The sequence below is a fragment of the Lates calcarifer genome, linkage group LG14, assembly GCF_001640805.2.
Source record: "Lates calcarifer isolate ASB-BC8 linkage group LG14, TLL_Latcal_v3, whole genome shotgun sequence".
NCBI lineage: Eukaryota > Metazoa > Chordata > Actinopteri > Centropomidae > Lates > Lates calcarifer.
Window position 1 is genome coordinate 4,603,330 of NC_066846.1, and position 27,813 is coordinate 4,631,142.

The window sequence follows — 27,813 nt, forward strand, 5'->3', positions numbered from 1 at the left end:
TAATAAGCTTATTGCCACTGGAGCAGGAATCACGGTTGAGTTGGTCAAACGATGACAAATAGAAGGAGGTTATTCACTTGCATCACTGTGTGTTAATGAAGTGTAGAGGGGTTCCCCATCATGTAACTCTCTGTTAAGCTCATGTGCTCTCAAAAATTCCAAAGCCAACTTCAGTTTGCAGCCCCAGAGAAACAAACATGCAGTAAAAAGCGCTGTGAAGGCTCTGGTGAGAGGTGCTGACGTGAATGGACTTACCAGATTCATGACAACAATTGTGCTCATTTCTTCATTCTTCATGTTCTGAAGGGAGAATACAGTGTGTTATTGTTGCGTCTTTCCAAAACATAATAGTAACACAGTCAATATCACAATAAGTTCAGCTGCAGCAACAAATGTCTGTGCAGACATACACACAGATGTTCATATAGCACTTACACAACACTTAGAATACAGCATGGCACCTTCAATGTAGTGTTTATATGAAGTAAAATTCCATTATTTTTCTATTTTTCTGTCCTCACCACTTCTGTTTTAGAGATCTGTGAAACATGACTGGCAAATCAAACATACTGTATATGTGGGAAAGAAGCGTGAGAACAGTACACATATCTACACTGGTTGTGTGCAGCCAAAACAGGGGTGACCTACATTCAGTACTGAATCTGACTGCATCCTGTGTGTAGCTTTGCAAATTAGCTTCAGTTTTACATCAATCATTTCTAATTTCTTGCTTCTGATTCCAGACAAAAGTAAATACACAAATTAGCCCCCCTACATTGTAGAAATTGTGGTTATTGCTGCAGCATGTTTGGTTCGCCAGCAGTTGTCCTGTAAGCAGATGCCTGTGCAGTTAGCTACAATAGCTGTAGTTACAGCCCCACAGGCTGCTGTAACTCCAGGCTGAACTCAGAGGCAAGTGTTTAAAAATGATTTATGTAGAAATTAAATGTATTTGGTAAAGCTCCAAGCCTGCACTGCTTCCACAGAGTTTCCCCTCATCGCCACCAGAGGTTGAGAGGTCAAAGCAAGCATGATCCAGGTCAGAATGGCAATAATGAGTGTGGGAGCCACATTTAAAAACACTGGAATGTCACTTTAAGTAGTCATCATGGCTTTTTGGCAAATATCTGGGTTTATTTAGTTTAGTTTAATCCAGTGACAATGCATTGGCTAGATTAGATGGTTAGATAGTTACATCAAAAACAGGCTTAACCAATCAAATTAACCTGAGAAATTTTTTTTTTTTTTGCAGCATACCATTCACTCTTGCTCATAATATTTTTTCACATGTTCTTTAGCATGCCCATTTATTTACATATTGTTTGTCAACACAGTTTCGGTGCTACTGTTGGTTACTAGGGAGAATTAGAACACAGTCACACATAAAACAGCTGACAGTCATTTGAGATACTGGCTGGGGAGGCAACAATGGACACACATCAGTTAATTCCAGGACAGAGTTCATGATGTAGGCTTTGGTAAAGGTGTTCACATGTGTAAATATCCACTGCAGGCAATGAGTAAATGTGCATGTGTGTGTGCATGAGTGTGTGTGTGTGCATGTGTCCAGCTGGAAGGCGGAGCGTCCCTGAGCCGGCCTGCTATTTAAAACGCTGGGAGGAATGTCAGGGAGACAGCTGGACAGAAGAAGGGAAGGGGGGGGGGGGGGGGGCAACAGACACTGACTCAAACCATCTCTCTCTCTCACACACACAAACACACAAATACCTATCTCATCACTGACTGACTATCGCTTACTGATACTTCTGTAACTGTTTGAATTTACCTCCCTCAGGGCGAATGTTAATAATAACACAGCAGTTATCCAGCTGACTAGTTCTGGGCAGACGGGGACTGAGCATCCAAGTGGGTCAGTTTTCAAGATCGTTCCACTCCACAAACTTAAGGACCCCGTGTGACTTCCTCTCTAGAGTGAGACTGACCTTGGGCAGAGCATGCTCTATGTAGATGCATATGTAAATGTGACACTATATGCATGCGTTATGTGTGTTTGTGTGTGTGTCTACTGATGCTACAGAGAAAGGAACCAAGGAGAAATGAAGGAACATATAAAGTGACGTAGTGTGCTTCATTCTGTACTCGCTTTGTACCTTTTTATGGACTCACACAGGCAGAAACCCTGTTGCTGCAAGCTGCTAAAACACTCTTTCCTAGCATGGGTGAATAAAAATACAGTACTGCACTACAGTGGCATGACTCTTTGTGCCATTTGACTCAGCAGGCCAGCAAGCACTGAATTGAGAACCAGATGGCACTCAGATATATCTCAGATATATTCACAGTTTTTGAATAAAAAAAAAAGAGTGCTCAGCATGGGGAGCAACCACTGTGCTTAAAACCTTAATAGAGACATCTGTCAGTCTGTGTGAATCAGACATGATCTTTAAAGATATACTGTATCTATCAGAGGCTAAGCTGTCCTGAGGGAGATGACCCCAGTTTTTCTGGCTACGTGACAATAGATGGAAACACAGTTAAATGTCAAGGATTATTAGCAGGGGCATGTGAGATACAGGCATCCCAGTAGATTTAGGTTCTTAACTGTCACATGAAGCCCTCAACAGCCACATTTTTAACGAGTGACAGAAACTTAACCAATAATTAAATTGAACATATTGTTCAAGATGTCAGTAAAGATTCTCACTCATGTCATTGTTATCCAAGTAAAGTTGAAGCCAGGAAAACTGTAGATTACAAAAACCACTATGGTTCAACCTGAAATGCCGACACACACTGTGTCTAGGTTCCACTGTGAAATGCTACAAAGCTGAAAAGATCCCAACATAGCCCAACATTTGGAAATTACAGTTTTCCTTCTGGTGCAGAGTTAGTGAAGGAGATCGATAACATCCCACTCTCGACGGCTGTCCAGTAAACATAAAGCTACATCCGGATGATCTTGAAACCTGTGATATAGGTCCTGCTGAGGTAGTGATATTGGACAAAATTTGCTATTCGTGTAATGTTCATCAAAAGCCATTAAAAATAAATGTGCATTTCTTTCATATTCTTTGTGTCTGAAATGTTTTATCTGTATATATCTTTGTGAAAAGTGTCAGGATTTTGTCGCTCACCAGTCCAACGAAGGAGGAGAGCATCATACCCACACGGACCACCACCCTCTCTTCAGGGCTGGCTGCTGGCCGGACCTTAAGGTTGTAGGTGGCGAAGAGCTTCTTCATCAGAGCCTGCTCCATGTCACTGGCACCTGAATGACACATACATAGAGCTTGTGTGACATAAGATTTCCCATGTCAAACTAATACTCAGTGCTGGTGCTTTTATCCATGACTATTCCAAACCAGTGACTGTTCCATGTCCATAACTGTGTGTTTATTACTGTTATCATGACGACAAAGGTCTGGTATTCCTGGTATGCTGCTGGGAAGTTCCTACAGGTTACATTATTATTACCATGACAATGAAGATCCAGTACATATACTGCTGATACACACCTGTGGGTCGTATCCGAGGGGTAAAAACAAACAACCTATACGGCCATTTTTTCGTTGAAGGACTTGTTGCACAGCATATACAATGAACCAAAACACTTTCTCTGGCAATTCAAACCAACACAATTAATGAAATATCCTCCCACTCCCCCAGCTCTCGAAGTAGCTGGCTAAGGATTAATTGACAAGACGGAGTCCCACCTTCTGCCTCAACACCCACTCACACTGCCTGCAGAGCCCACAGACAGAACAACAGGTACACATTCATTTGAGATGAGTGTAGGGAGGGAAAGAGAGTGGAAGTTAGGCAAAGTTTGACTTTTTGCAAAGAAGCAGTGATGTGGCATAGTAATAAATGGCCAAATAAGATGTATTTCTTCTTCTAACCCACTTATTTTATTATCTCCCTTCCTGTCAATCAAAAATGTAAAAGTCTGATCACACCAGCATTGAAGACAGTTAGCAAGCTGGTTTGCTTGCAGAGCTTTTTTCTTCAATAAAACTCCAAACCTGGTTAAATCCAAATAATAACTGAAGACATTTATGTCTGTGTATTGTCTAAATTTGAGGACCCTGCAAGTTGTGTTATTGCCCATTAGCACAGTGCTGTACAAGTGACTAAAGTTGTCAATTTCCCAAAATCCAAATGCTTGCACTCTACTGCATCTTCTACACACAACTCCTCTTTTATTTCCAGCCATTTCCTCCTCAGTGTTGGAAGGTTAGAGGCATTTATAATCAGCAGCTCTGGTGACGCAGCATTCATCACGTTTGGCATGGCTGTGGCCCCAGCACGATCTGACCTGACAGGAATAAATGACAACGATCACCCAGCAAGGCACTCCCATTAGCTAGGCACAGGGATGCATGGCTGCTGATGGGGGAGAACGGGAGGTGGATGTGGAAGGCTAGAAATTAGCATCTTTTTCCTCTCTCTGCCTGGTTCAGATGACTTGGTAAACAAGGCAAAGTAAAGTACAAGACCAGAGAGATTAGATGGGGTAAGATAATAGTGAAGGGTAGTGCATGTGAAAGATGCTTGGGACTGGCAATTTGTAAGCTTTGCTTTTCTGACGCCTCTGTGATAAAGGGCAGAAGAAGAATTTATAAGTCCTCCTACTTGGAAAGACACTTAAATGTGCTCTCAGCTGTTTTACCACCTGATAACTTCACTAAACTCAAGGGAGTGCATTTGCTGACCAGTGATGAACATGATTTCAAGATAGACACTGACAGCAGTAAAGTTCAGTGTGAACTACATCTTTCTCAGAGTGGACTGAACGTGCTGTTCTAGCAATCAGTGGCCAGTTATCAAATCAACTGCCTGAGGATGAGAAAGTCATTTATCTCTCTGAAGAAATGGATGCCACTTAACTGATAATGGTTGCATATGGCTTTAGTGTGATATTTAGTTGAGTTAATAGTTGCTGTGAACAGTTACACAGGTCTTTCTGTAAAAGATAACATCTTTCCTTTTTTATTTTCATATCTTTGTTTATTCCTTCCCCGTTTTATTCCACTCCTCTTCTCTCAGTCTGATCATGACTACACTAGTGCCCTGCATAGATGCATTTTTGCTTCAGTGGATACATTTTCATCCAGTGCCACCATTAAGTTAGAATTTGTAGTTTTGAGTGGAATATCTTTACAGGTACCTGACTGGACATGAAAAAATACTTTTAAAACTATTGATATTCCCATCAGCATCAGCTCTACTTTCTGTTTGTTGCTAATTAGCAAATGCTAACATGGTAACATACAAAACTAAGATTTAATTTTGTCAGTGAGTCTGTAGGGAAAGGTATTCCCAAACACTAAAACAACATAACAAAAAGAGAAAGACAGCATGTGTCTATTAAGCACATAGTCAATTTATATTGGCCAAACCTATATTGCTAAGCAGTCTGGATTATGCTGAGCCAATCTCTGGACTTTCTCCAACTCAAATATCACTATCGTACACCTTTAATATTCCCAGAGGAAGTTACACTGTGACCAGAGGCTCAATAATCATCTTTGGTGGCTTCCAGTGTTAATCTGGTGTTTGCTGGTGGGTTTTTACTGAACATTAGATTAGGATTTTCTGTGGCAAACTACATGTGATATTTGTGTTGTAACCACATAAGAAGTATTACATGACTACTACAGTTCTCTTACATGGGTATATTGTGTCAGCTTGTGGCTTACCTCCCAATGTACTCAGGCTGCATAAGCAACACGCCAGCAGGAACAGATCCAGGCTTTTCATAGTGACACCCAAAACCAAAACCTTCTCCCCTCTCTTCAAAACAAATCCTCAGTGGGTTAATCCAACTTGTTAATCCTTTCTTCTTCTTCTTCTTCTTTTTCCAGTGCAGCTCAGTTGAAGTCTTCAGTGTAAGTTTTGGTTTGTTCAGTCTGGACTGTTGTTGTCTGTCAGTCAGGCTGGCCTGGCCAACTGCTGTCTGCTCCAATTACCTCCAAGAGGGAGGGGAGCAGTGTGTGTGTGTGTGTGTGTTACTGTTCACCCCCAGTGTGAACCAGTTAAGACTCTGCCCACTGGTTCTCAAACTGTGGCTGAGGTACCTTTGGAGTCCTGGTGGGGTTTTCCTTAAAGGTCCTTAACAAAAAGAGTGAAGGTTAAAATGCAGAAATATTTCACTGGAAAATAACATAGTGATATTTGATCATGATCACCACAATATGATGTTACATCATATAACATAGTTACTATGCTGAGTGATGACTGTCTTTCAGGGACTAAAGGACATGCAGTACAGTGTGTCATCAAACATTCAATAAGTTAATATTCAAGTCTTATCCAAGACATTCACAACCTCTCGAGTTGATCACTCAGATGTTCACTGTATATTCTATCTTCAACTCAGAAGCAAAGACCATGCCTTGTTCTCACCCATTTTCCTGAGCCAGACTACCATATATTAATGCATCTAACCACTCTCTTTCCCCTTTTGTCTCAGGTCTCACATCCCTTTGCCTTCAAATCCCTTTCTCTGCTTTCTTGCCTCCCTTTCTCTCGTTACAGATAGATGGTGACCCATCCGGATCTGACTCTCTGGTTTCCTTACCATGACACCTTTTGACCTACATGACCCTTAAGGAGTCAGTATGCTTCAACCAAGGTGCTCGCTGGATTGTTGTATGGATCTAAAACCTCTTGCCCCCAGTATCTTTCTGACATCAGAGTTGGGGGGGGTGCATCTGAGTCTTTCCAAAACTGACAACCCTTTTTACATCAGCTCCTTGCTGCTGATGCCCTTATTACCCTTATATAAACAGGACATATTGTGGTATTTCCTATAATGTGGATTTTGTAGTTGTAATATAAAATGTGCTTTTATATGAAGACTTGCATGGCTATCATGTACACATAACCGCTGTAATAACCAGACATACAGAGGTGATACAGGGGCCATTATTCTCACAGTATAATGCTAACCTGATCAAACCATTTAACTGCCAAACACTGCTGTATTTTCCGAAGGCCCCTGCAGTAAAACATTTCTATCCTCCCTTTATACCCCTACTCTTCTCGTCATGCCACTCCGCTCCCACACACATTCATCGGCTGTCCACACCACCGTAATTTATGATCCACTGTCACTGCCATTTGGTCTGCAGCCAATTTAATTACCATAGAAGCTAACTATTAACAGCTAGCAGCGAGTGTCAAGTCACACATCAAATCGGTGGTCAGGAGGGAGTGTATAGGGCTCCTGTTGGCAGTGACTCAAATTCAGTGATCTCTCCCCTAGCAACTGTTATAGATCACTGTTTAATTCAGAAGTAAGTAGTTAACTTAAATTGGATTGATTGTTTGCCCAAGACTGCTATTTTCATAGTAACAGATGACATGTAACTGGATTATAGTAATTGCATCACATAAAAAGTTGATGCAGTCACTGTAAAAACACTTTAATGCAATTATATAGTTCAATGTGATAGATGATCAATAGATTTTATTCCAAGATAGTGTCCCACTTTATTTTCTACTTTAATTATATTGAAAATTCATTTGTGTAATCACTTTCCGTTTTGTTTATTCTCCTAATTACCTCACAGAGATAAACTTTATCTTATCTGAGTTTCCAAATTAAAAGTCTGCCAATTGAAGTTCGTGTTCAATCGAAAGTAATCAAAGTACACCTTATAGCCAAAAAGTTTGTCGACACACAAACACACCCACCACCACACCAGTATGTGATTCTTGGACAAGTTATTCCCAAAGTATGGAGATTACTATGTTGCTGTAACAAGCCTCTACAAAAGAATCTGGCTGCAGGGATTCGTTCCCATCCAGCCACATGAGCATCAGTGAAGAGCAATACTTACTGTATGTTGAGTGATGCAGCTTGATTCCCAGTCTACATTCCAGTTTATTCCAAAAGTGTTGGATGGAGTTGAGGTCAGTGCTCTGTGCAGTCCAGTCAGGTTTTTTCCACACTAAACTGGTAAAACCATTCATGGACCTGGATTTGTACACATTTGGAACTACTTCCAGACCTGTTTGGTTTGGTTCAAATGAACTGCAGGGCATTTGCTTATTGTGCTCGGTTCATGTGGGCTACCAACAAATTTTGTGGCTTGAGAGCAAAAACAAACCAACACAGGATTTTGTGGTGGTGGATATGAGATTTTAGCATAAATTTAGCATAAAAGCTAAATCAATGTGCTGTTCATTCAAGAAAGTTATTTTTATGTGGTTCAGTTAGGGCTGCATACTTTGTGGAAACTGAGTTATTACAATGTACACAAAAATAACTATCACGTCTGCGAGATCTGATCTGAGCTTTGTGTTTGCTGAAGATATATCTGGTTAAGAGATATGAAGTAGAATGATCAGTGTGTGGATTCTACTTTATTTAGTCTGTCCCTGCATTGAGCTAACAGCAGCTAACAGCTGTCTGCAGGTATCAGGCTGATGTCTTGTCAACACAAACAGAGGGGATGAATTAGTAAGCAGACTTTCACTTTCTGTCCTGTCTGTGCTCAAAGTGATAATTAAAGTTGATGTTTGTACTTAGTTGAAGCATCTGCTGCTGACAGTCCTCGTATTGCTGTATGGGACAGCATTATTTCTTTTAATATGCATAATTATAATGCCCTTGGAAGTGGTGCAGGATTTTTCTTATTATTATTTTGTCATGCTTTAGTTGTTTTGTATTTGTTAAGGAAAATAAATCCTTGGTCCAGAGTTTTATAACCAGGAAATGTGTTTAGAGTTTAGCCAATATGGTAAATGGACTGCAGTTATATAGCACTTTTCTAGTCATACTCACTCTCTCACACTCAAAGCACTCTCCAGGGACCTTCACCCATTCACTCACGCATAGTAACACACTCACACATTGGAGGCAGTTTAGGGTTTAGTATCTTGCCCATGGCTTCTTTGCAGCCAGGGATCAAACCACTGACCTTCTGATTAATGGGCAACCCACTCTACCTCCTGAGCCACAACCACCAGCAGAAGCAGTAAAGGCACATGGTTCATTTAAAGTTAAAACTCTCAGTGCTCAGTTTCCACAATTCACATCAAAACTGTACTCACTCTCAGAGTCATAACTCAGTCAAATACACAAAGACAATACACATTAGATACACAGTGACTTACACTTTGCAAGAATGTGATTATCTCCATCATTAATTAACATCCATAAATTTGCTTAGAAATCATAGAAAAAAAAGATGCTTACCTCAAAATCAAGTTTTTAACTTGTCCTCAAGTCAGCGCATCAGTGAGGACACAGCAGACAGGAACTGCTAATAGCTAAAACAGGCTTCAAAAAACAAACAAACACACACACAAACAAAACAGGGCTCAAGTTGGAGCTCATAGTGCAACTCTCTCAATCAATGGTGGAGACATTACACTTCCTGTTTACATACACCAAAGCATTATGGGAACTGTAGTTTAGGCCAGGTGAAGTTCAGATGTGTTGGTGTAGCTAAGTACTAAAATATATAAGACATGTAAACAGTTCTAAATGTAAACATGTACAGTCATATGTCACATCAAAACATCCAAAGAAACTCTCAGGAGACCAGCATTACAATCATACAAATATATTAGTTTGTTTTATTCAATTATATCCAATAATACGTCTCCCTTGACTTTGTGTAAGTTATTATAGAAATAAATACAGATCATATTGCAAATGCAGAGACAAGTTTGGGATAATAGAGTGTTGACGAGGGTCGGGGGGTTTAAGAGGTTAAAGGGGGTTTAAGAGTAAATATTGGGTAAGGACTGTTTCTTCAAAGGTGTCCAGTAAATGATTGGCGCATGCATGCTTGTAATCCCGCCCATCTGTGATCCTCTACCTCAACCCAGGAGTTTCAAACTGCAAGTCCCATGGCTCTCTGTAGTCCTTCTCAGCTCCTTTCTCCAAGTGATCCATGGATTTGGATGGTGTTTAGTAGTCATGTTATTCCACCTTGCCAGCAACAGGGGGAGTTAGTGCACCCCAACCACATTTGCATGGATATATTTATATATAGAGATATATAGATATATAATTTTTTTTGCCCCATTTGAATACAAAAATAGTGTCATTGTGGCTTTGATAGCTGGAAGACTGAAGCACTCTTTTTGCATTTGGAAGACAAGAAGGAAAGTAAGATTATGGTGATTTCCTTAAAATCTTTTCTGGAAGACTTTGTCACAATAAGTTGGATCGTCCATGCAGTACAAAGGAAAAAAAAAAAAAATCCTTCAAGGATTGATCACAGAATCAACACACACAGGTAGAAGATGTGTTTGTGTGTGTTTGAGGGAGAGACGGAGACGGTGAATGAGCAGTCCACATGCTGCCGGTGAGCCAATTAAAATCTCGTTAAGAGATCGAAGGTCGGAGGTCAGTCAGTGAGTCGGTCGGTCTTTGATTGACGAGTGAGCGCTGGAGGATTCTGGGGGATCAGGAGGAAGAGGTTTGAGACCCCTCAGTACCGGTGTACTATGTTATCCTTTCTTTGTAGGCTGAGCCTTTTTGTTCAATATCCCACATCACGTAACAGGGGAGTAGATACAGATATGCATTTAAACAGCAAAATAAACACATCAAATCAACAAACACACATGAACAGACTAACAATGATTTATAAAGGGCATTACAATGGATACCAACACTTAGAGTTTCTCATATCATTTCATTACAGGTCACAGTACTTCCACTGAGAAATACCCAAAACACAATCCATACTTTCTTTAAAAAAAAAAAAAAGTACACTTGAAAAAGGGCTAAATAAACACATTTTTTTTAGCATAGTTTACAGTGTAAAGTCACCACTAAAACATTGGTGGTGCATTAGCTTTCAAGAGGTGAAGTCCCTCCATGATCTGTTTGTAAAGGTCACCCCAGTTAGCCACATCTGCGCTGGCTTGGTGCAGGGTGCTGTGTGCAATGCAGATGTGTCCAGGGACTGTGGGTGTGCCTTTAAAAACACAGCCCCAGTTTTTATATACACATGAAGTTAATCTGTTTGTTTAATGCAACACAGGATGTGACATTAGGTGCTCTGGTTTCCAATATAAAAGCACTTTTTTTCATGAAGCAGCTAAAAAAAAAAAAAAGAAAGAGGGAGAGAGAGAAAATCCGTCCGAGGACGGCGTCACTCTTTTGTCGGAGCACGTGAGCCTCTCTCTCTTCCTCCCTCTCTTTTTTGTGTTTTCTGCTGCATTGCAGATGTGGTGAAGGGACTCCACCTCAAAGTAATGCACACACACACACACACACGCACGCACACACACACACACACACACACTTAAACAGCAACCCAGCTCACAAAAAGGGCAAAGTGTTAGAAAAATAAAAGCTCTAATAAAACACGCAGTTGGTTTCTATATCAATATTAATCCTTTCTTTTTCCCACACCCTCCCAGATAATGTGGCTGCACCTTGTTAATGGAGTTTATTGCTTTCTGCCCAAGGACTCGTGCTCATTGATTTGGCCTCTGATTTATCCTCTATTTTCCTCTCTCCCCTTCTCTCTCTCTCTCCATACTTCATTCCCTCTCTTCTTGGATACACATAATGGACATACACAGATATTCAATCACAGTTACACAACGATTACACACAAAGACCAAAAGTGATGAGTGTGATGTATGAGTGTATCAACATGCATGCTGTGTGCACACGCTGCACGCACACACATGGACAAACATACTGCCTCCAGGTTACAGGGAAGTTGTGTCTGCAAAAGCGATCACGTAGAGGAAGTGGAACATCAAAGGGAGGATGTGAGGGCATGAGTTAGCTACACTACAGTGTGTGACACATGCCTCTCTCTCTCTCTCTCCCTCTCTCTCTCTCTGAGTCCTTCACCACCCCGGATGACCCTCTCTGCAGCTGTAATTCGCTCAGTAAGCAGGGAGGGCCCTGACTCGGGAGAAACGGGAGGGAAGGGAGTCCCCGGGGAGAGAAGTGTGTGTGTGTGTGTGCATGTGTGTGATGTGCGAAGCGTGCAGCTGAATCAGATATACATCATTTAACCCCCTTCGATAACCACACATACACGCACATTCACACCTCTCTCATCTTTTCTCATATAGTCTAAAGAAATGGCGATGCCAGGCTTTCCAAAGGGCCAATATGTAACACTTAGAGCCGAATCCAGAGACATTTATCAGTGAGTTAAACGCAGTAAATTCAGCCATGGGGGTGGGGGTGGGGTTTCACTAATCAAACATGTGCTCAGATAGACGGCCGGCGAGATAAATGGCAATCTTTACCTCCTGTAATTCAAAGAGAATCATTTGAAGTGAAGCCTGAAGGCCGGAGAGCAGACAGGCTGGAACAGAGAAGCTGATTCCAGACTTCACAAAGGACGTACAGCAGAGAAAAAACACACACACAAGGCTGTGGGACACACACACTCAAGCAAACTTTCCACACTCAGTAAACTCTACCTTTCTGCAACCATAAAAGTGAAATCAGTAACACTGCAAACAGTTAAGGATACACATTTTCACACTTCCTCTTCTTAAAATCTTCACCCCCCCCCCCCCACCTGAAATAATCCGTCAATAACATAAATACAAAAGATAATATCTGTTACAGCTTCTGCAAAAAATACAGTATTCAGAGTAAAGATGTGGCTGAAAAAACAGGTGACTATTTATAAGATTACTCAAAAAAAAAAAAAAATATGGGTATGAACAGAAATTTAAATGTCACAAACAGATGGTGAATTCTGGTTGAACAGCACGCGGGTGACAATTCAAATAACAGTCTGCAAACCGGAATAAAAAGCTAATTTATCTGCATATTCTACAGTGAGATACTGATGACTGATGCATTTTTAAGAGGCCGATGGATCATTTGTAATGGATTGCATTTAATTGCTGAGTCCACACATAGTATGAGTATCTCGATAGTGAGATATGAATCCATCGCTCACTAGATGTCAGTGTTGACTGACGCTCAGTCATTGGGATTGAACAGAGCTCCTGATGGCTCGATTTAATAAATGCCATTTTAACTCAGAGTTTGAGGCAGGAAATGAGGCGACTGTAACCCTAAAAATACTGCAAACAAATCAAATCTGAATTCATGTCCTCCTCTCTACAAATCCACCTCATGTGCTATTTTTTATTATTATTATTTTTTGCATCTGTGCAGGCATATGTATCAACTGAAAATAGTACTGCTTTTATTTTGAGGGTTAAAGGGCCACTCCTGCGATTTAGTGTTGCACTTTAATAAAGTTGAGAGACTCACGAGAGACAGATGTTTGAAAGAATTTTCAAAATCAAAACAACAGAAGTTGAGATATCCTGGCTTTTAGTCTGTAGTATGGGTCAAAAACACCTGATCCTACATTTCCCATAATGCAACTCAACAATATCTTTCAATTGCCTTAGAAATGCCAACTTATTTAAAACCTCATACCTCACAGTGTGAGCAGTTCTATATTGAGTTAAAATCAGAGGAGTGCCCCTTTAACAAGCATTGTGTGCATGATTCCAACGCATTGCTTATAGTCTTTGACCCGAACTTTATCTAAACTAAAGCTCACATTCTTTTTTTCATCATTTCTACACTCAGAATTAATTACTTGAACTATTTTAGCCCTTAACTCTCCTTAACAGCTTTTTGCCTTTCGATTCAAAATCTGCTTGAATTCTGAAAACAACAAATATGACACATACATAAGAAAATATTGCAACATAGATTTCCCAGCCCTTAAATTCTACTATAGTAGGTGTCACAGAAATCGTGGCTCTGTCTGTTTGCAGAGTTCTTCCTCTCCTCCCATCTAACAGTATCTCTCCATCTAGTCCCAGACACTCTTAATTCTACTCTGGCAGGCAGGAGCCTCATTTAATTAAACATTTGTGTAATTACTTTGCGAATAATAGTCAAACATTGTGTTCTGGATTTAGAGATCCATAGGGGGTGACTGGTCAAATACATCAACCTGAAGGTCTGTTTAACAGTTTAATTAAGGTCTTTAGTGTGAATGTGAGGTTTTAATAGTAACTTGCTTTGAATAAATCTAAAAAGAATGGGAGTAAATCTCTAATGGGTTGCAATTTATTTAAGTGAAAGATGGTTTTCCTCGTTGCTCTCAAGTCCCTCCTATAGTTTGTTTGTTGAATCCTTTCTTTCTCCTTTTCCTTCCATCTTTCCATCCTTTCCTTTAAGCCCTCACTTAAGCACTCCCTCCTTCCTTCCTCAGTACATTTCTTCTCAGGAAAACCGAGGTAAAGTTTGTTTCATCATCTTAGGTAGCAGATTACTTTGCTCAGCAGCTCGCCTCCATTCTGCACAGGTTATCAGCCATTATTATTTACAACCACAGGTTAGAGGGGCGCGGAGGATTATGCATGGAAGGAGAAGAGTGTGTGTTCAGGAGGGAACACTGCCCACATTACCATAATTCCCTCTTAAATCTCTTTTTGTTGTGCTCATCATCGCAAATTTTCCCCCTTTAAAATCTCTTTCTTTTTCTGTTTCCTTTCTTTGCGTCGGCCCTCCTCCTCCTCCTGAGCCCTGATCATCAATCTAGCCTTTCCTCTACCTCCTGAACACACAGGACTGCCTCGCTTCAAACAATACATAAACATTAGGCAGAAACAATTACCCTGCCTAGCATATTGTTCCATGAAAGTTTGATATGAAAAATGATTGCTTTTCCCTTTGAATGGAAAGAACAAATGGCAACACACAAGACAAGGTCTCCTGAAAGAAAAGAGAGAAGAAATATTAAAACTGCTTGTTACTTTCTTTAACAGGAGAACCTACCAAATAAACTAAGTAAAATATAACACATATGTCTTTCCATTTTCTTTTTTTTTTTAAATAATCGTTCTTCTTACATTATATAATACAGCTATCAGTTTCATTATTTATACATGACTTTGGTTTTCTTATTTTCCCTCCCAACAAAACAGTCACAGAAATCATACTGGTAACAGTACAGGACTTGTGAAACGACAAGTAAAGAAGGCTTGGATTCCTCTGCATCATAACCAAAGTCTCCAGAAGAGATTTCTGCTAATTCATATGCCCACGATTACAGACAGATTAACAGAAATCTGAATGTGAATGTGTGAAAGCAAGTGATTCATGTGAAGCATTGTGTTGCACATATGAACAAATAAAGACTTGAAGGAGCACTCCAGGGATTCAATATTGCACTTCTATAAAAATGGGGAATAGATTTAAAAAAGGAATGGTTCAAATTGGAGCAGCAGAGGCCGAGATATCACGAGTAGTCCCAAGCTCCATAGCGTCTTTCATCAGACCCTCTCTGCCTGTCTCACAAATTCCTCATTGGTGATCCGCAAGGCCGTTTTGTTGCTCGAAGCTCAGGGCTTGGTTTTGGTTAAGTTCCAAACTTAAAGATTAAAGAGGGAATACAAAGTCTGATGAAATGTATGGGTTGGGCTTGATGTTTGAAAATGTAAAAAAAAAAATCTGTCTGTGTGGAGTTTAAAAAGGTGAGCTCACCAGACCTCTGCAGCCTGCTCCTCATCTCTGCCTGAGGCGAGCAGATTGAACATTAGTGGCTAGCAACAGAACACACCCAGATCTCACATCAAAATGTTGCTGGTTGAGTTGGAAGAAGAACAAAAAAAGATGACACCTCTGGTTCTGCTGCATTGATTTTTTAAACTGTCCATTTAAGCTGTGAGAAGACTTATAGCGTATCCCAGTCCCATACTACATACTAATTGTATTGGTGTACTGTTTTGCAGTTTGCATGTCAAGTACAGTATTAACAATTAAACTATATATGTTCCAGAGTATATGTTCTTTTGTCGTTTTGGGGGTTGTTCACAAAACTGTTTCACATTCAAAATTAGTTTTAAAATTTGCAGCTCCATTTCCTTTGTGCACTGCATTGTGGGGAACTGTAACTAAGCAGCACACTCATAAATTAAGCATGTTTTTTAATATATATGTATATACTGGAAAATCTGCTTTTAAACACATCAAATAACTTAAATGTCTACAGTTATTATGTAGTAGGGATTTGAGATGTATATAACATAATCAATGTGTTGCGTGATTAAGCAAAAACTATACTAGTGCTCACAGGTTGAGTTGTACTCGTCATGACATATCACCTGACTCTGACATGTAAAATGGGTGGAGTGCCCCTTTAAAAATGGGTGAACACTGTACTCCAAAGGTGTGGGCAGAGTATTTTTGGCTCAAGGACAGTGATGGGGTAGCAATGAACCTGCAGAAACTGTTGTTATATGCACAACATTATGTTCTTTTTTTGGATGCAGTGATCAAATAAAACACATTTGTCCTGTCTATTTTTAGACAAGAGTACCACACAGAGTGACAGATACTGTGTGGGCTTCAGGCATCTGTGCAATGCATGGCCAGCAACAGTGAAAAAACCTATTGCAGTGCAATCACAAGCTATGCAGTCAGGCTCCATCAGTACCCCATCTCACTGATGATATCCTCATCATCTCCCAGAACCTGCTCACGCACACCGCCATGTCGCCATGTGTCTGCATGCATTTGTGAATGTGTGTGTGTGTGTTGATGCATGTCATCGTGTTAAGTGTGTTAAGTCGCGAGATCGTTTTCTGCGGTGGTTGCTCACAGATATCAGGGCGCTAAAGTGTGTGCACGCAGTACACACACCTACATGCGTGTGTGTAAATGTCAGTGTAATAATGAGTGTGTGTGTGGTTATGCGAGGTGCTGAGGGAGCTCTTGGCCCCTCGTTTAAGGGTCGAAAGATTCTGATCAGCCCCAGACTCCATTAGCAGAGCCAGAGAGGACGGGAGGGGTTTTCTTGTGCCGCCGAGTGGAAAATTGAGTCCATGTCACAAACTAATCAAATCGCACCAAAGGTGAATGGAAGAAGAAGGGAACACACACACACACACACGCACACACACATACATACACAAACAAGGCTGACAAGTATCCAGGCCATCTCACAAAGTCGCTGACACACACAGAAGATGTGGACTGAGCAGATGGCTGCAGAACAAAAGTCTGCAAGGGTCTCTGTGACAGCATCGCATTTGCATGGCTCTGTGTCAGGCTAACATTAGCATGGAACCCCACAGGGAAATAAAAACACAACCCATTTGTAAATTGTGTGCTGCAGAGGGACGGATTTGACCATTGCACCCTTTGTGGTAAAACCAGGAAGACTTTTGCTCAGATATTTGGTTGACTGGAAGGTTGTCGCTGATGATATCTAGTGGACGTGTGGGATTTCCTTCCAGCTGGTTAAACACGCTGCAGTGACATGCTATACGATGCTAGGCGACTGTTCACCTCTTCATGGAGTTATTGCTTTTAAATCCCAGGCTCTGATAATCACAGAGGTTATTAAATAAGAAGGTGGAGGGCTGGTGTAGATGTGGGTCTGGGGGTGGGGGAGTCTATGAAGGTAAAAGGGGCTTCCCATTGGCCAGCTCCACTCTGCCCAGACCTGCTCCTTTTCTTCAACTTTACAGTGCAGTGTTGCAGGCAGCAGGTGTGGGGGGGTTTAGCCCTAACAACCCTATTCAGGTTTCCGCTGGTGCCCAGTGGCCTGTGCCCCGTGTCCCCCGCCCCCCAACTCCTCCCTCCCGTGTCTCTGAGCGCTAGGAGGAGGAGGTTTTGGTTTTGGATTGAGGGTCCTTCTTGCCGTTCTGGAGCACAGGTGAGTCACTGGAGGTCTTGGGCGTTTTCCTGGGCGGACTCTGCTCCGCAACATCGTGTAGAGAGGGCTCCCTGTACATGGCCACTGGGGAGGGAAAAGGTCACACAGAGTTAAATTGGGTCATTGTTTGTAAAATTCCCCATTATTTTCCCATGAATTAAGAGTATTCAAAGGTATAACTGGGAATCACCATACATACATACACACACACACACACAGGGCTTTGACAATGTGAACATGTTACATGAAAGTGTTACATGAAACAATATAAACAAAAAGCAAAAAGTATCTTTACACTGGATTGTAGCTCCCAAACAAAGCAAACGAGTCCCTATTAGAAGTTTATGAACAGTACACAAAGTGTAGAGCGATGCAATAAACTTAAGGATGACAATATTATGGGCAGTGGTTAAGGGTAGGATAATCATTATGCTTCGGCACAGGTTTAAAAAAAGGTTGTGTCTCTCTTAGGTGAATTAATCACTGATTTAATAAACCAGCTGTGTAAGCTAAGTGTTTATATTGTGCATAGGCCTATATCTACATGTTGCCTGCCATGTGATGCTGTTCACATGTTGCTACTGAAGCCTTTTTTTTAAACATCCAAGTGCTACAACTCTCAAAAGTCCTTTGGAATATAGGAAGAGATTTGTTTTGCATTTTCAGTATGTTTGAAATCAACAAACAATACAAGTATAGCCGTATAAAAAATAAAAATAAATCTGCCACAGTTGATACTGGACCTAAATGGTGTAAGTTTCCTCTTTGTGTGCTTGGTAATCCAGCCATGAGCATACAAGGTGTGATCAAAAAGTTCAGAGACTGTCCTTGTTGCAAATGAACAGACTGTTGCATGTTAATATGCATGCAACAGGTGCAAACAATAACTTTCATGAGTCTGTATTCCATGTTACATTACATTACGCTACGCTACGCTACGCTACGTTTCATTGTCTGGACCTGTGTCACATGGATTCTTGTGGCCACTTGCAGGTGCACATCTGTGATTTCACAATGAAGCAGAAGCAGCATCATCTCCAGGTTGCAAGGATCTCAGTCAACAGGCCTGGAATGACCCAACCTTTATGTCAAGGATCATCACCAGTGATGAGAGTTGGGTCTACACCTATGACCCAGAGACCAAATGGCAGTCAGATTGTCAACGCCAAGTTCTACTGCGCCATTTTAAGCTGTGCACCCACCTAAGTTTTTTGGCTCCCCGTGATGTCTTCCTCTTCCCCAAAATGAAAGTCAAGTTGAAGGGTTGCCGTTTTGACACAGAGGAGGAGATCCAGCATGAGTCGCAGGTTGTGCTTGATTCACTTACAGAATGGGACTTCCAGCAAACGTTCCACGTATGCCGGAATGCTGGGAGGGATGTTATCACTGCACAAGGTGACTATTTCAAAGGGGTTGGTGGCCAATTTTAAACCAGATACAGAACTTTTTGATCGCACCTAAATGCCCTAAAGGTCAAAGACTTCATTGTACTGGACACACTATGAAGAAAATGTCCTTTAAAGCACAACAACGAGCACTTAGCACCAAAGATGGAGACAGAATAAAAGCATCTCTCACTGGCCCCTGCCTCTAGAGAAACCTAGACAGGGAAAATTAATCTGTTGTACCTTCAATGAGTTTGGGCAGGAAGTGAGCAGCTCCCTTGGTCTTCTTGACGCGGTTCCCCTTCATGACCTGTCCGTCCCGGTTGATGCCGATGTACCAGGCTCGCCCCGACTGGGTCTGTCTGTACAGGATGGACGAGTAGGTCACGTAGTAGTTCTCAAATACACACTCCTTAAACTTACACTCCGGCGTGAAGTGTTCCTGAAACACAAACACAGAGGAGAAGAATAACACATTTGAAGCCTCTGCCATTTTTTATCTGTTCTATTATTTATATATTTACTCTCCAATTCCACAGGCTCAGCTGGGAATGGGAGGAAATGGGCCCCACATTTCATTGTGACAGGGCTACAGGAGCATCTGGGGGTGCATCAACGAACTGCACACACACATACACATGCACACATGGACAAACTCATTCCAGCATGTGCACATGCCTGTTTGCAACATGGACAAAGTGGTTTGTAAGCCGGGATGCCATAACTCAGCTGTTTCAGTTTACCTGTAACAAACAACAATCAACTGGATCCTTCACCCTCTCCATAGTTTAACGACCCCGCTGTCGGCCTTCAGCTCTCTCTCTCTCACACACACACACACAAACATACACGCATAGCTCCGCATTAGATAATACGTCAACACCAGGACCCCCACCACCACCACATCTCTCTCTCGTTACAGCTCTCACATATTCCCTCTCTATCTCATATTCTGCCTCTACCTTCTCCACTCCATTCCCTCCATCCCTCCGTCATTTGGTAACCTTGTCGAGGAACAAACCAATTTGCAGGATTGATTTGGAGCCTTGATGTGACGAGTGAGCAGAAAAGGCCTGAATAAGGAGTTTGCTCTCTCTCTCTCTCTCTCTCTCACTCTCTTATTCATTTCCCCCCTCTCTCACTCTCGCTCTTCCTCCTGTTCTCCGTCTTCTATCTCTTCTCTCTCTCCCCTTCTCTGCTTGTCTGCCACCGCAGGCACAGGGCCTTAACGCCTGCCTATATCCATTGTACCACACATAAACAAGCTAATTACATTGACTGTATCGCCCATTCTTTAATTACACATTCATTCACTTAGGCAGCCATTCATTTCCTCGCCCACCTATTAACTTCGCTCTAATAGCACAGAGCGAAATCCAAAGGTCTGGAGTCTCTTGGAAGGTGTAATCAGATTGCTATCATTAACCGTGTTTGTATTGCAGCGTGATGCGTCTCATCTTTGCTGTGTGTGTGTGTGTGTGTGTGTGTGTGTGTGTGTGTGTGTGTGCAGATTTGAGGGGAACTTTTACAGGATTAAAGTCTGCTTTGTAAAGCCTGATCACCAGCTCACACACCCTGCAGACAGACGTGCTCAAAGTTCATTAATTGATTAATTACGTGAATTAAACTGAGTCTGGCCATTTGAGTAATGTGTATAGTGTGTGTGTGTATAAATGAGTGTGTGTTGAAGCTGTATCATTATCAATCCATGACCCACCAGGTGCAAAGGAGGGCTTTTCGATTAGCCATTATCATCCTGGGAGACCACCACAAGCAAGCAACAGAGGAAAGACACAGAGGATGGATTTCTACCAGCAGGCAAAGTCTGATTTTCTAATGAATGCAGAATATGTTCTGTGGCCGTCTACACTGTTTTCTACTGTAAAACCATACGGGGCAATTCAAGTTTTTGTGTGCTTTTGCAGATTAAATACCAGAAATGAAAAGATCAGAAGGTCATCCAGTGGCACAAATTTGAAGAGACATTAAGATAAAATCATTTTAACAAAACCACTATTGATGAATTTTGGAAATAAATGTCATATTACACTGGAAAAATACAATATTATACAACCCTAGTGATTATGTTGTACATGGTTTTGGAGGATTTCCAGACTCTGGAAATCCAACAGACAGGTTTCATTTTCATACTCTGCCATATTCTACCATAACTGTTGAGACACTGGTTTCTATGTGTCTACACAGCAAATAAACAGGGGTTGGCCAGATTTTATCTGAATCATTGTAAACATGTTTCTCATTGAAATGATCATGCACACAAAAAGCACATTTCAAATCCATGTTCAAAGCTTACATACGGGAGGTGGTAAAATGTGACCTACAGTCAGTGAACATGATTGCACAAGCAACAAACATGGGCAAAAATCAGTTCTGCTTTCAGAGAATCATTCATTTATGACTTCCTCCTTGTAAAATACACCTTTAATATTTCATGTAATTTGACTCAGTGTAATGGCGCTACACTGACTGAATTCCCACCAGGAGGAAAACACAAATATTTCTGTGCTGTTGCTATGCATGACTGCATGAGTACACTCACCTCTGCACACAATACAGTGAGTTAATGTGAGTCGTGTTTTGTGTTTGGTCTGTCAGAGGAATATTTCCCAAACTTTTATACATTTTTTCATTTGGCTTTTGTAAATGTTGTAAAAACTGCTACTGTATAGGAAATTTCAATGATATCACAGGTCCCACCAAACTGATTTTAATTAAACAAGTCTTTTATGTTGGCCTGAATCCAGCCATGTGTACTTAGTCACAGAGGTGCTGTCAGCATCACTGCTTTATAGGATAACACACTATTAAGCAGTCATTTATAGAGACACATCATTCACACAGCAGACACACAGGGGACAGATGCACATCTGTCTGCAGAGCGTTTACTCTGACTACTCTTGAGGCTGATTTCTGACTGATCATTTCCTCTTTATCATAAACTGCAGAGGGCTGACTCTCTTACACCTCTGAAGTAGAGCCTCTGACTAATAAAGACAGCGAACGCTATCTGTCACCTGAGTCCAATAACCCTCATTCCCCTCATCTCAAAGACAAACCAGACGTTATTATCAGTGATGCAGTTCCGTTTGTGTCCAGCAGGGGCTGCCCCAAACACACAGGCAGTCCGGGGCGTCTGTCACCGCTTCTGCTGCTGTTGATGCTCCAAAATTAACTCGCGTCCACTCGCCACTCCATAATACTCAGCTCTCCCCAGAAGACCTTGTTTAGCACACTGAAAACCACTCGAGTTGTAGGAACAGCCAAAGATGCAGGCAATTATTTATTTTCAGTGGCTTTTTCTGCTCTAAATGTTGTTTTGTGTATTTTAGGCAGGATTTGTTGAAATAGCCCGAGATACTTTGGTCTTTCATTTGGCTATGAAGAGATGAGAAGAGCAAAGACAAAGCAAGAATATGGACAATGAAAACAAACACACACACAAAAACATAGAAAACCACAGTCTATTCAGATCAACTGAGAGACACACACTCACTATACAGATCAAGTCAGGATCATTAAAAAGTCCACAACCAACACTGCTTACTACAATCTGCTGTTACACACAGATAGTTTTAGAGGAGACAACAGTACTTTGTGTGTGTGTGTGTGTGTGTTTTAGCTGTATGTGTGTGAGGGTGTGTTCATCCACTCATGCGTGTCTGCTGTTGTGACAGAGAGACATGACGGATCCTTCTTACATCAGTGGGAGGCCACCCGGCGCCAGATGACATGCATACACACACACACACACACACACACACACACACATACAACATCAACAGTGACGGATGGAGCGGTTGCCTCCCTCATCACTCACTCCCACAGGCAGTAGAGAGAAAGAGGGGTTGAAGGAAAGAGAGGGAGCAGCAAGGAGAAAAGAGGGGACAAGATGAAACAAGGGGAAGGAAAAAGGGGAGTAAAAGAAGAGAAAAAATGAAATGATAAAGACCATGTGAGAGTTGAGGAAGGAGACACAGAGAGAGTACGGTGGGATTATTCTCCAGTAATGACAGACACACACCGTCGTCTCATTTCCATCCGTTGACACCTAAAGACATTATTAAGCCCTGCTCACGGGCACATGGCTGCCATTAACCATTGAGCCTCCCATGCGCTCAGCTGGGGAATTGATTCTATGTAAGACCTCTGTGAAAAGTCAATAGGCATTAGTGCAGAAAAAAAAAAAAAAAACCTGGATTAGGCTTTGATTGGACGAGCGACGCGGCGACGCAACTGAGCGTGAAGAACTTAAAACGACTTACAAGCTGCGATCAGACAACCACAGGTTAATCCAGGGCTTTGAGTCGCCGACACTTATCGACCACGTCCCAGAGGACAAATAGGGCGCATGTGTGAGCTGGCTGGCGTGCGTGTCTGTGCGTGTGTGTGTTTGTGCTGTATGGCTGGGGAAATACATGAGATGTGCTGAATTGTTACAGCTTTCAGTAAATGATGTTTGCAGTTTCACATGTCAGCAAGTACAACTGATCAATACAGACAGCTGGATGGCTTCATTCGAGCAAAATGGGCTTTTGTAGGCCAACAGCAGTGTTTATGATGGATATGATGTTGCTATGGAGTCCTGTTTTTCAAGCCCTTGACAAACAACTATCATCTTCTTCACTAAATCTAAAGCAATTTCACAGTTTTAAATCGAGTGACAACATAGTAGATTTAAAATTAAAGTGATAAAGAGCAATGAACTGAGGTGTCGTCTGTCTGCTAGCCTGAAACATTCTCACTCCCAACTTGTCACATATGAATGCCTGGTCAGGTCCCCTTGGTGTCCTTAACACACTGGGTACCCCTTTAGCATTATTTTTCAATGGGCAGGGTACACTACAGCATTATTGAACTTTTTTATGGTTATGTTTAGATACTCACAGCACTTGGTTTATGTTATAGTTGGGTGGTTTAATACAGAAAGACTATCAGACTACCCTGCATATTGAAAAATGATGCTAAAGTTGTATCCACTGCAGTAAAAAGTGACACCAGGTGTCCTGTGTGATGAGTTGGGAGTGAGACAGTGTGAGACAGGGTCTGCACTGCCAGATGCACCTCTCGAGTTGAAAGTTGTTTTTGATATAATCAGGTCTTCAGTCATCAGGTTAACGATTAAAGTCAACTAACTCGAGTCCATGCCTCCAAAATTTGTCCTTGCCCACGTTCCATGTAGTAATTTGAAAAAAGGAAGCATGTAACTGAAAATCATCTTTGTGCAGAGATAAATATGTACAGGCTATTTATGTAGTTTTTAGCTGTGTGAGGATGAGGTCGTGACAAAGGTCAAAATGTCACGTTTATCTCAAAACTTCCCATCAGTCCAGCTTCCTGTCTGTCTGTCTGTCTGTCAGATTGCATCTTCAGCCTCTCTCTGTCTCTCCTGTCCTCCTGTCTCTTTACTTCACAATCCAATAAAACAGAAACTGTCATAAAAAATATCCTGTGGGTGGGGAAGGGATTGCCGGGTTATAAAAATATATTGGATTGATCATGAATTGAGAAATGTTTTACTTTCTTCCTAAAAGCACTTGCCTCAGTGGGGTTTTTGTGACACTGTGGCAGAGTTGGTGGAGTTTGTGACACTTAATGGCCCCAAGAAGAGATTTTGTGTATGATGCGATTGTATGGAGAGATTTTTCTATCAGTGCGTTATATTTAGATGATCAAAAGAACTAAAATAGTCATAACAGTGTCAGCTTCTTATGCTACAGCTGTGTTTCTTTGTGTTATAAAGCTGTGGGTGAAAATTTTAATCAGATCATGATCAAGTGGATGTTTTTGTTCCTGTATAATGAATGATGAAGTATTTACCTGCAGATGCAACTCTTGTCAGGAGGATAAGAATCAGCACTAAAAGCACACAGGCAAGGTTAGCCCTGCAAAGGCTTGTTTACCAGAAAAGCTGATTATTATCTGAGCAAATGAGCAGAAAAACAACTTTAATTGAGGACAAACAGCTGAGGAAGCATCACAGGAGCTTGCAAAATAATTGTCTAAAGATAGGAGTAATTATCATTTATTAATTTATGCATGGACAACATGTAGCCCCGCTGGCATCCTCTGTAGTGTTATCATCAGCACTGTTCTTTCAAATTCTGTGCCTAAACCATCACTCAGCATTTAGGGAGGAAAACTCCTCCAAACCAGCACTGTACTCTCAGGTGGATAGACTAGCCAGCTCATGTGTTAAACAAACATCAACTTCTCCAACCATTAAGTGAAAAACAACCTCTGACATTCAAAGCAACTTTGTCAAATCCCATAGTAGCACCAGCAAATAGTCTGTTCACTTGAGTTTTAATAGCAACATTTTTCTAGCTGACTTGTGCTACAACTGTAGCAGTGCTGTTAGGAAACGTTCATAGACAAAAGATGCTTCACTCTGAAAAAAGCAAATGTGTCATATTCACTATAGCTGTGTGTAAATCTGCTGTATAACTGCAGGATATGCAAGTAGTGTATACTGAAGCTGATTTCAGTATTTTTTTGACTCTCCTATATTACAGCTACACTTCACAAACATTTATTGATGTAGAGCTCTATGACCTTATCTGTAATTTACGAGGTTACAGAAATGTCTGATGTAAACAAACCTTTAACAGCAGTCCAAAGTCTGTCATTCTCCTTTTTCAGCTGTAAAATGCTCCACTGTGTTCTCTAGCTGGGACTAACTAGCTAACTGTGTGTCCGTTTGGTGGTGGGGAGGCAGCATATGGCAGGTATTTGCAAAAAAAACATCACCTGTTGCTCTTGGAAACATTGCTGTGATAAGAGTGAGAAGACTGAACCAAAACAGTTGTGGAGCACAAAACTTTTCATTGCACTGAGCAACCCCTTTCACATGCTCATCATTTTATCCATTGGTAATGTAAAAAATATTGATTATAGCAGCTTTAGAATGCTCAAAAAAAGGAAAGAATTTTTCACACCTAAAGCTGAGCAAACTCATCATGTGACATGACTGAAATGTGAAGAACAGCTTCCAAATTAGCTACCGGCTTTAGCTGTTTTAGGGTCAAAAATCAACTTTGAAAATCTAATTAAAATGACACATTTCTCCTCAGGAAACAGTGGTTTCTGTTCAGTTCTCCCAGCTCACTGTGAATCAAACAGACCTCACAACATAACTGCTGAATTTAAAGGTCTCTTTTCTGTCTTCCTCTGTCTGATTCCCACCTTTTAGCCTCTCTGTGCTCTTGTGAACCCTCATGAGTGTCTGTGAGTTCCTGACCGACAGAGAGGAGGAAGAAGTTTTTAGCAGCTCAGGCGGAGAGGGGTCCTCGTCTATGCCAACATTCTGGCATTTACAGGGACGCCCTGAGGAGTGCTGGAGCTCAACCAGGGCTGATGGGCTCGCAGCATCCAGAAAACACACACACACACACACACACACATAGGCACATATGCACTGAAAGGCAACTCACATGCAGGCAAGCGAGAGAAGCATCATCCACACACAGATATGTAAACACACACTCATGATGTCTGGCTGCATGAAAGGATGAATAAACAATATAAACGCATGAAACAGCCCTTTGACACAAATACACACAGACAAATGAATAGAGACAAAAAAAAACAGACACACATGCATGCACACACACACACCACACACACACACACACACACAAAGTGTAATGAGAACAGCTGGAGAGGGTGCAGGCGGGTGCACAAGGGGGAAGAAGCAGAGAGGGAGGGAGGGAGGGATGTTCTCTGCTTCTCACCTTGACTGCCAGACCCTCGCTGTGTGTTTGGGGATTTTCCAAAGGGAACCAGAGATAACCTGCCTCACCTCTACACTACCTTCTTCATCTCTCCTTCTCTACTCCTCTCTCTTCCTCCTATCCCCTCTCTCTCTATCCCTTCTTTTTTCTTGTCCTCTTTTTCTCCTCCATCCTTCTCATTTCTTCCCATCTCCTTCCTCAAGGCCACATGTGTCTGCATGATTTTGCTGCCACATCAGAGGAGGCGCAGGCACACCTTGCTGCGTGTATTTGTGTGTGTCTATGTGTGGTGGGGGGGGGGTCAATCAGAGTATGAAAGAGGGAGAGAAAGACTCACGTAGAGAGAAAGGGAAAGGAAGGGGAGCAGAGGAAAAGAAACAAGAGTGCTGACTCAAAGGAAAAAAGACAAGCGGTTTCTGATTCAGTGGGCGGGTGAGGAAGGTCAGAGGAGAGGAGCTGGAGGTGAGAGGAGGTGTGTGTGTGTGTGTGTGTGTGTGTGCGTGTATATAGTGCAGGCAGCTCGGTCCTCTCACTCCTTTGTTGAAGGCTCTGTTGAGGGGGCTGACTAATTGCCGGTTTGCCACCTGTCAGGTGTGTCTGTGTGTTTGTGTGTGTGTGTAGTGAGGAAAGGGGGCCAAGCATTGCTTTTATATACTATATGCTTATTCCTGTATGAGATATGAATGGTGAAATTCTTCATGACCAGTAGCCGACATGAGGGGGGGGGGCATGCCCTTGTTAACCTGCCATCCCCCCATCCATGCAGAGAGACTACAGGGGCAGAGAGGTTGTTTAGTTGAATATGTTAATCTAGTCTGCCTGACTCATTGATCCTTTATCTGACTGTGGCCTCGACCATGGCTCTGAAATATCAGTAGCGTGACTGTGCTGTGTATTGATGAATCCATGACGATGTCCGTGGTGCTGAAGTAGCAGACGGGTTTGTAATTGTGCCTTTTTCTCTCAGTTTCATCTTAGATCAACAATATTCTCTTAACTATATGCTATGAATACTCAATAGAGTAGTGTCACCTTCATGATCACAGTGACAAGTAGCAACTTAAGTCATGGAAG

General features: G+C 41.7%; 1 protein-coding gene across 3 annotated transcripts in view; it reads right to left on the reverse strand.

Annotated features, from left to right (window-relative positions):
• fgf11a (fibroblast growth factor 11a) overlaps positions 1-27,813 on the reverse strand; it is a 109,472-nt gene that overhangs the window by 13,193 nt on the left and 68,466 nt on the right. The window contains exons 5-6 of one of the 3 annotated variants that reach the window (XM_051075436.1): positions 19,232-19,430; positions 16,557-17,687 (exon numbers count right to left, since the gene is read on the reverse strand). The exons of 1 other annotated variant lie outside the window; for it this stretch is intronic. In XM_051075436.1, coding sequence (XP_050931393.1) covers positions 17,545-17,687; positions 19,232-19,430 — 342 coding nt within the window. In that variant the 3' untranslated portion in view covers positions 16,557-17,544. Of the gene's footprint in view, positions 1-16,556; positions 17,688-19,231; positions 19,431-27,813 lie in introns of those variants that run through there. One more of the 3 variants, XM_051075439.1, reaches the window with a different exon arrangement.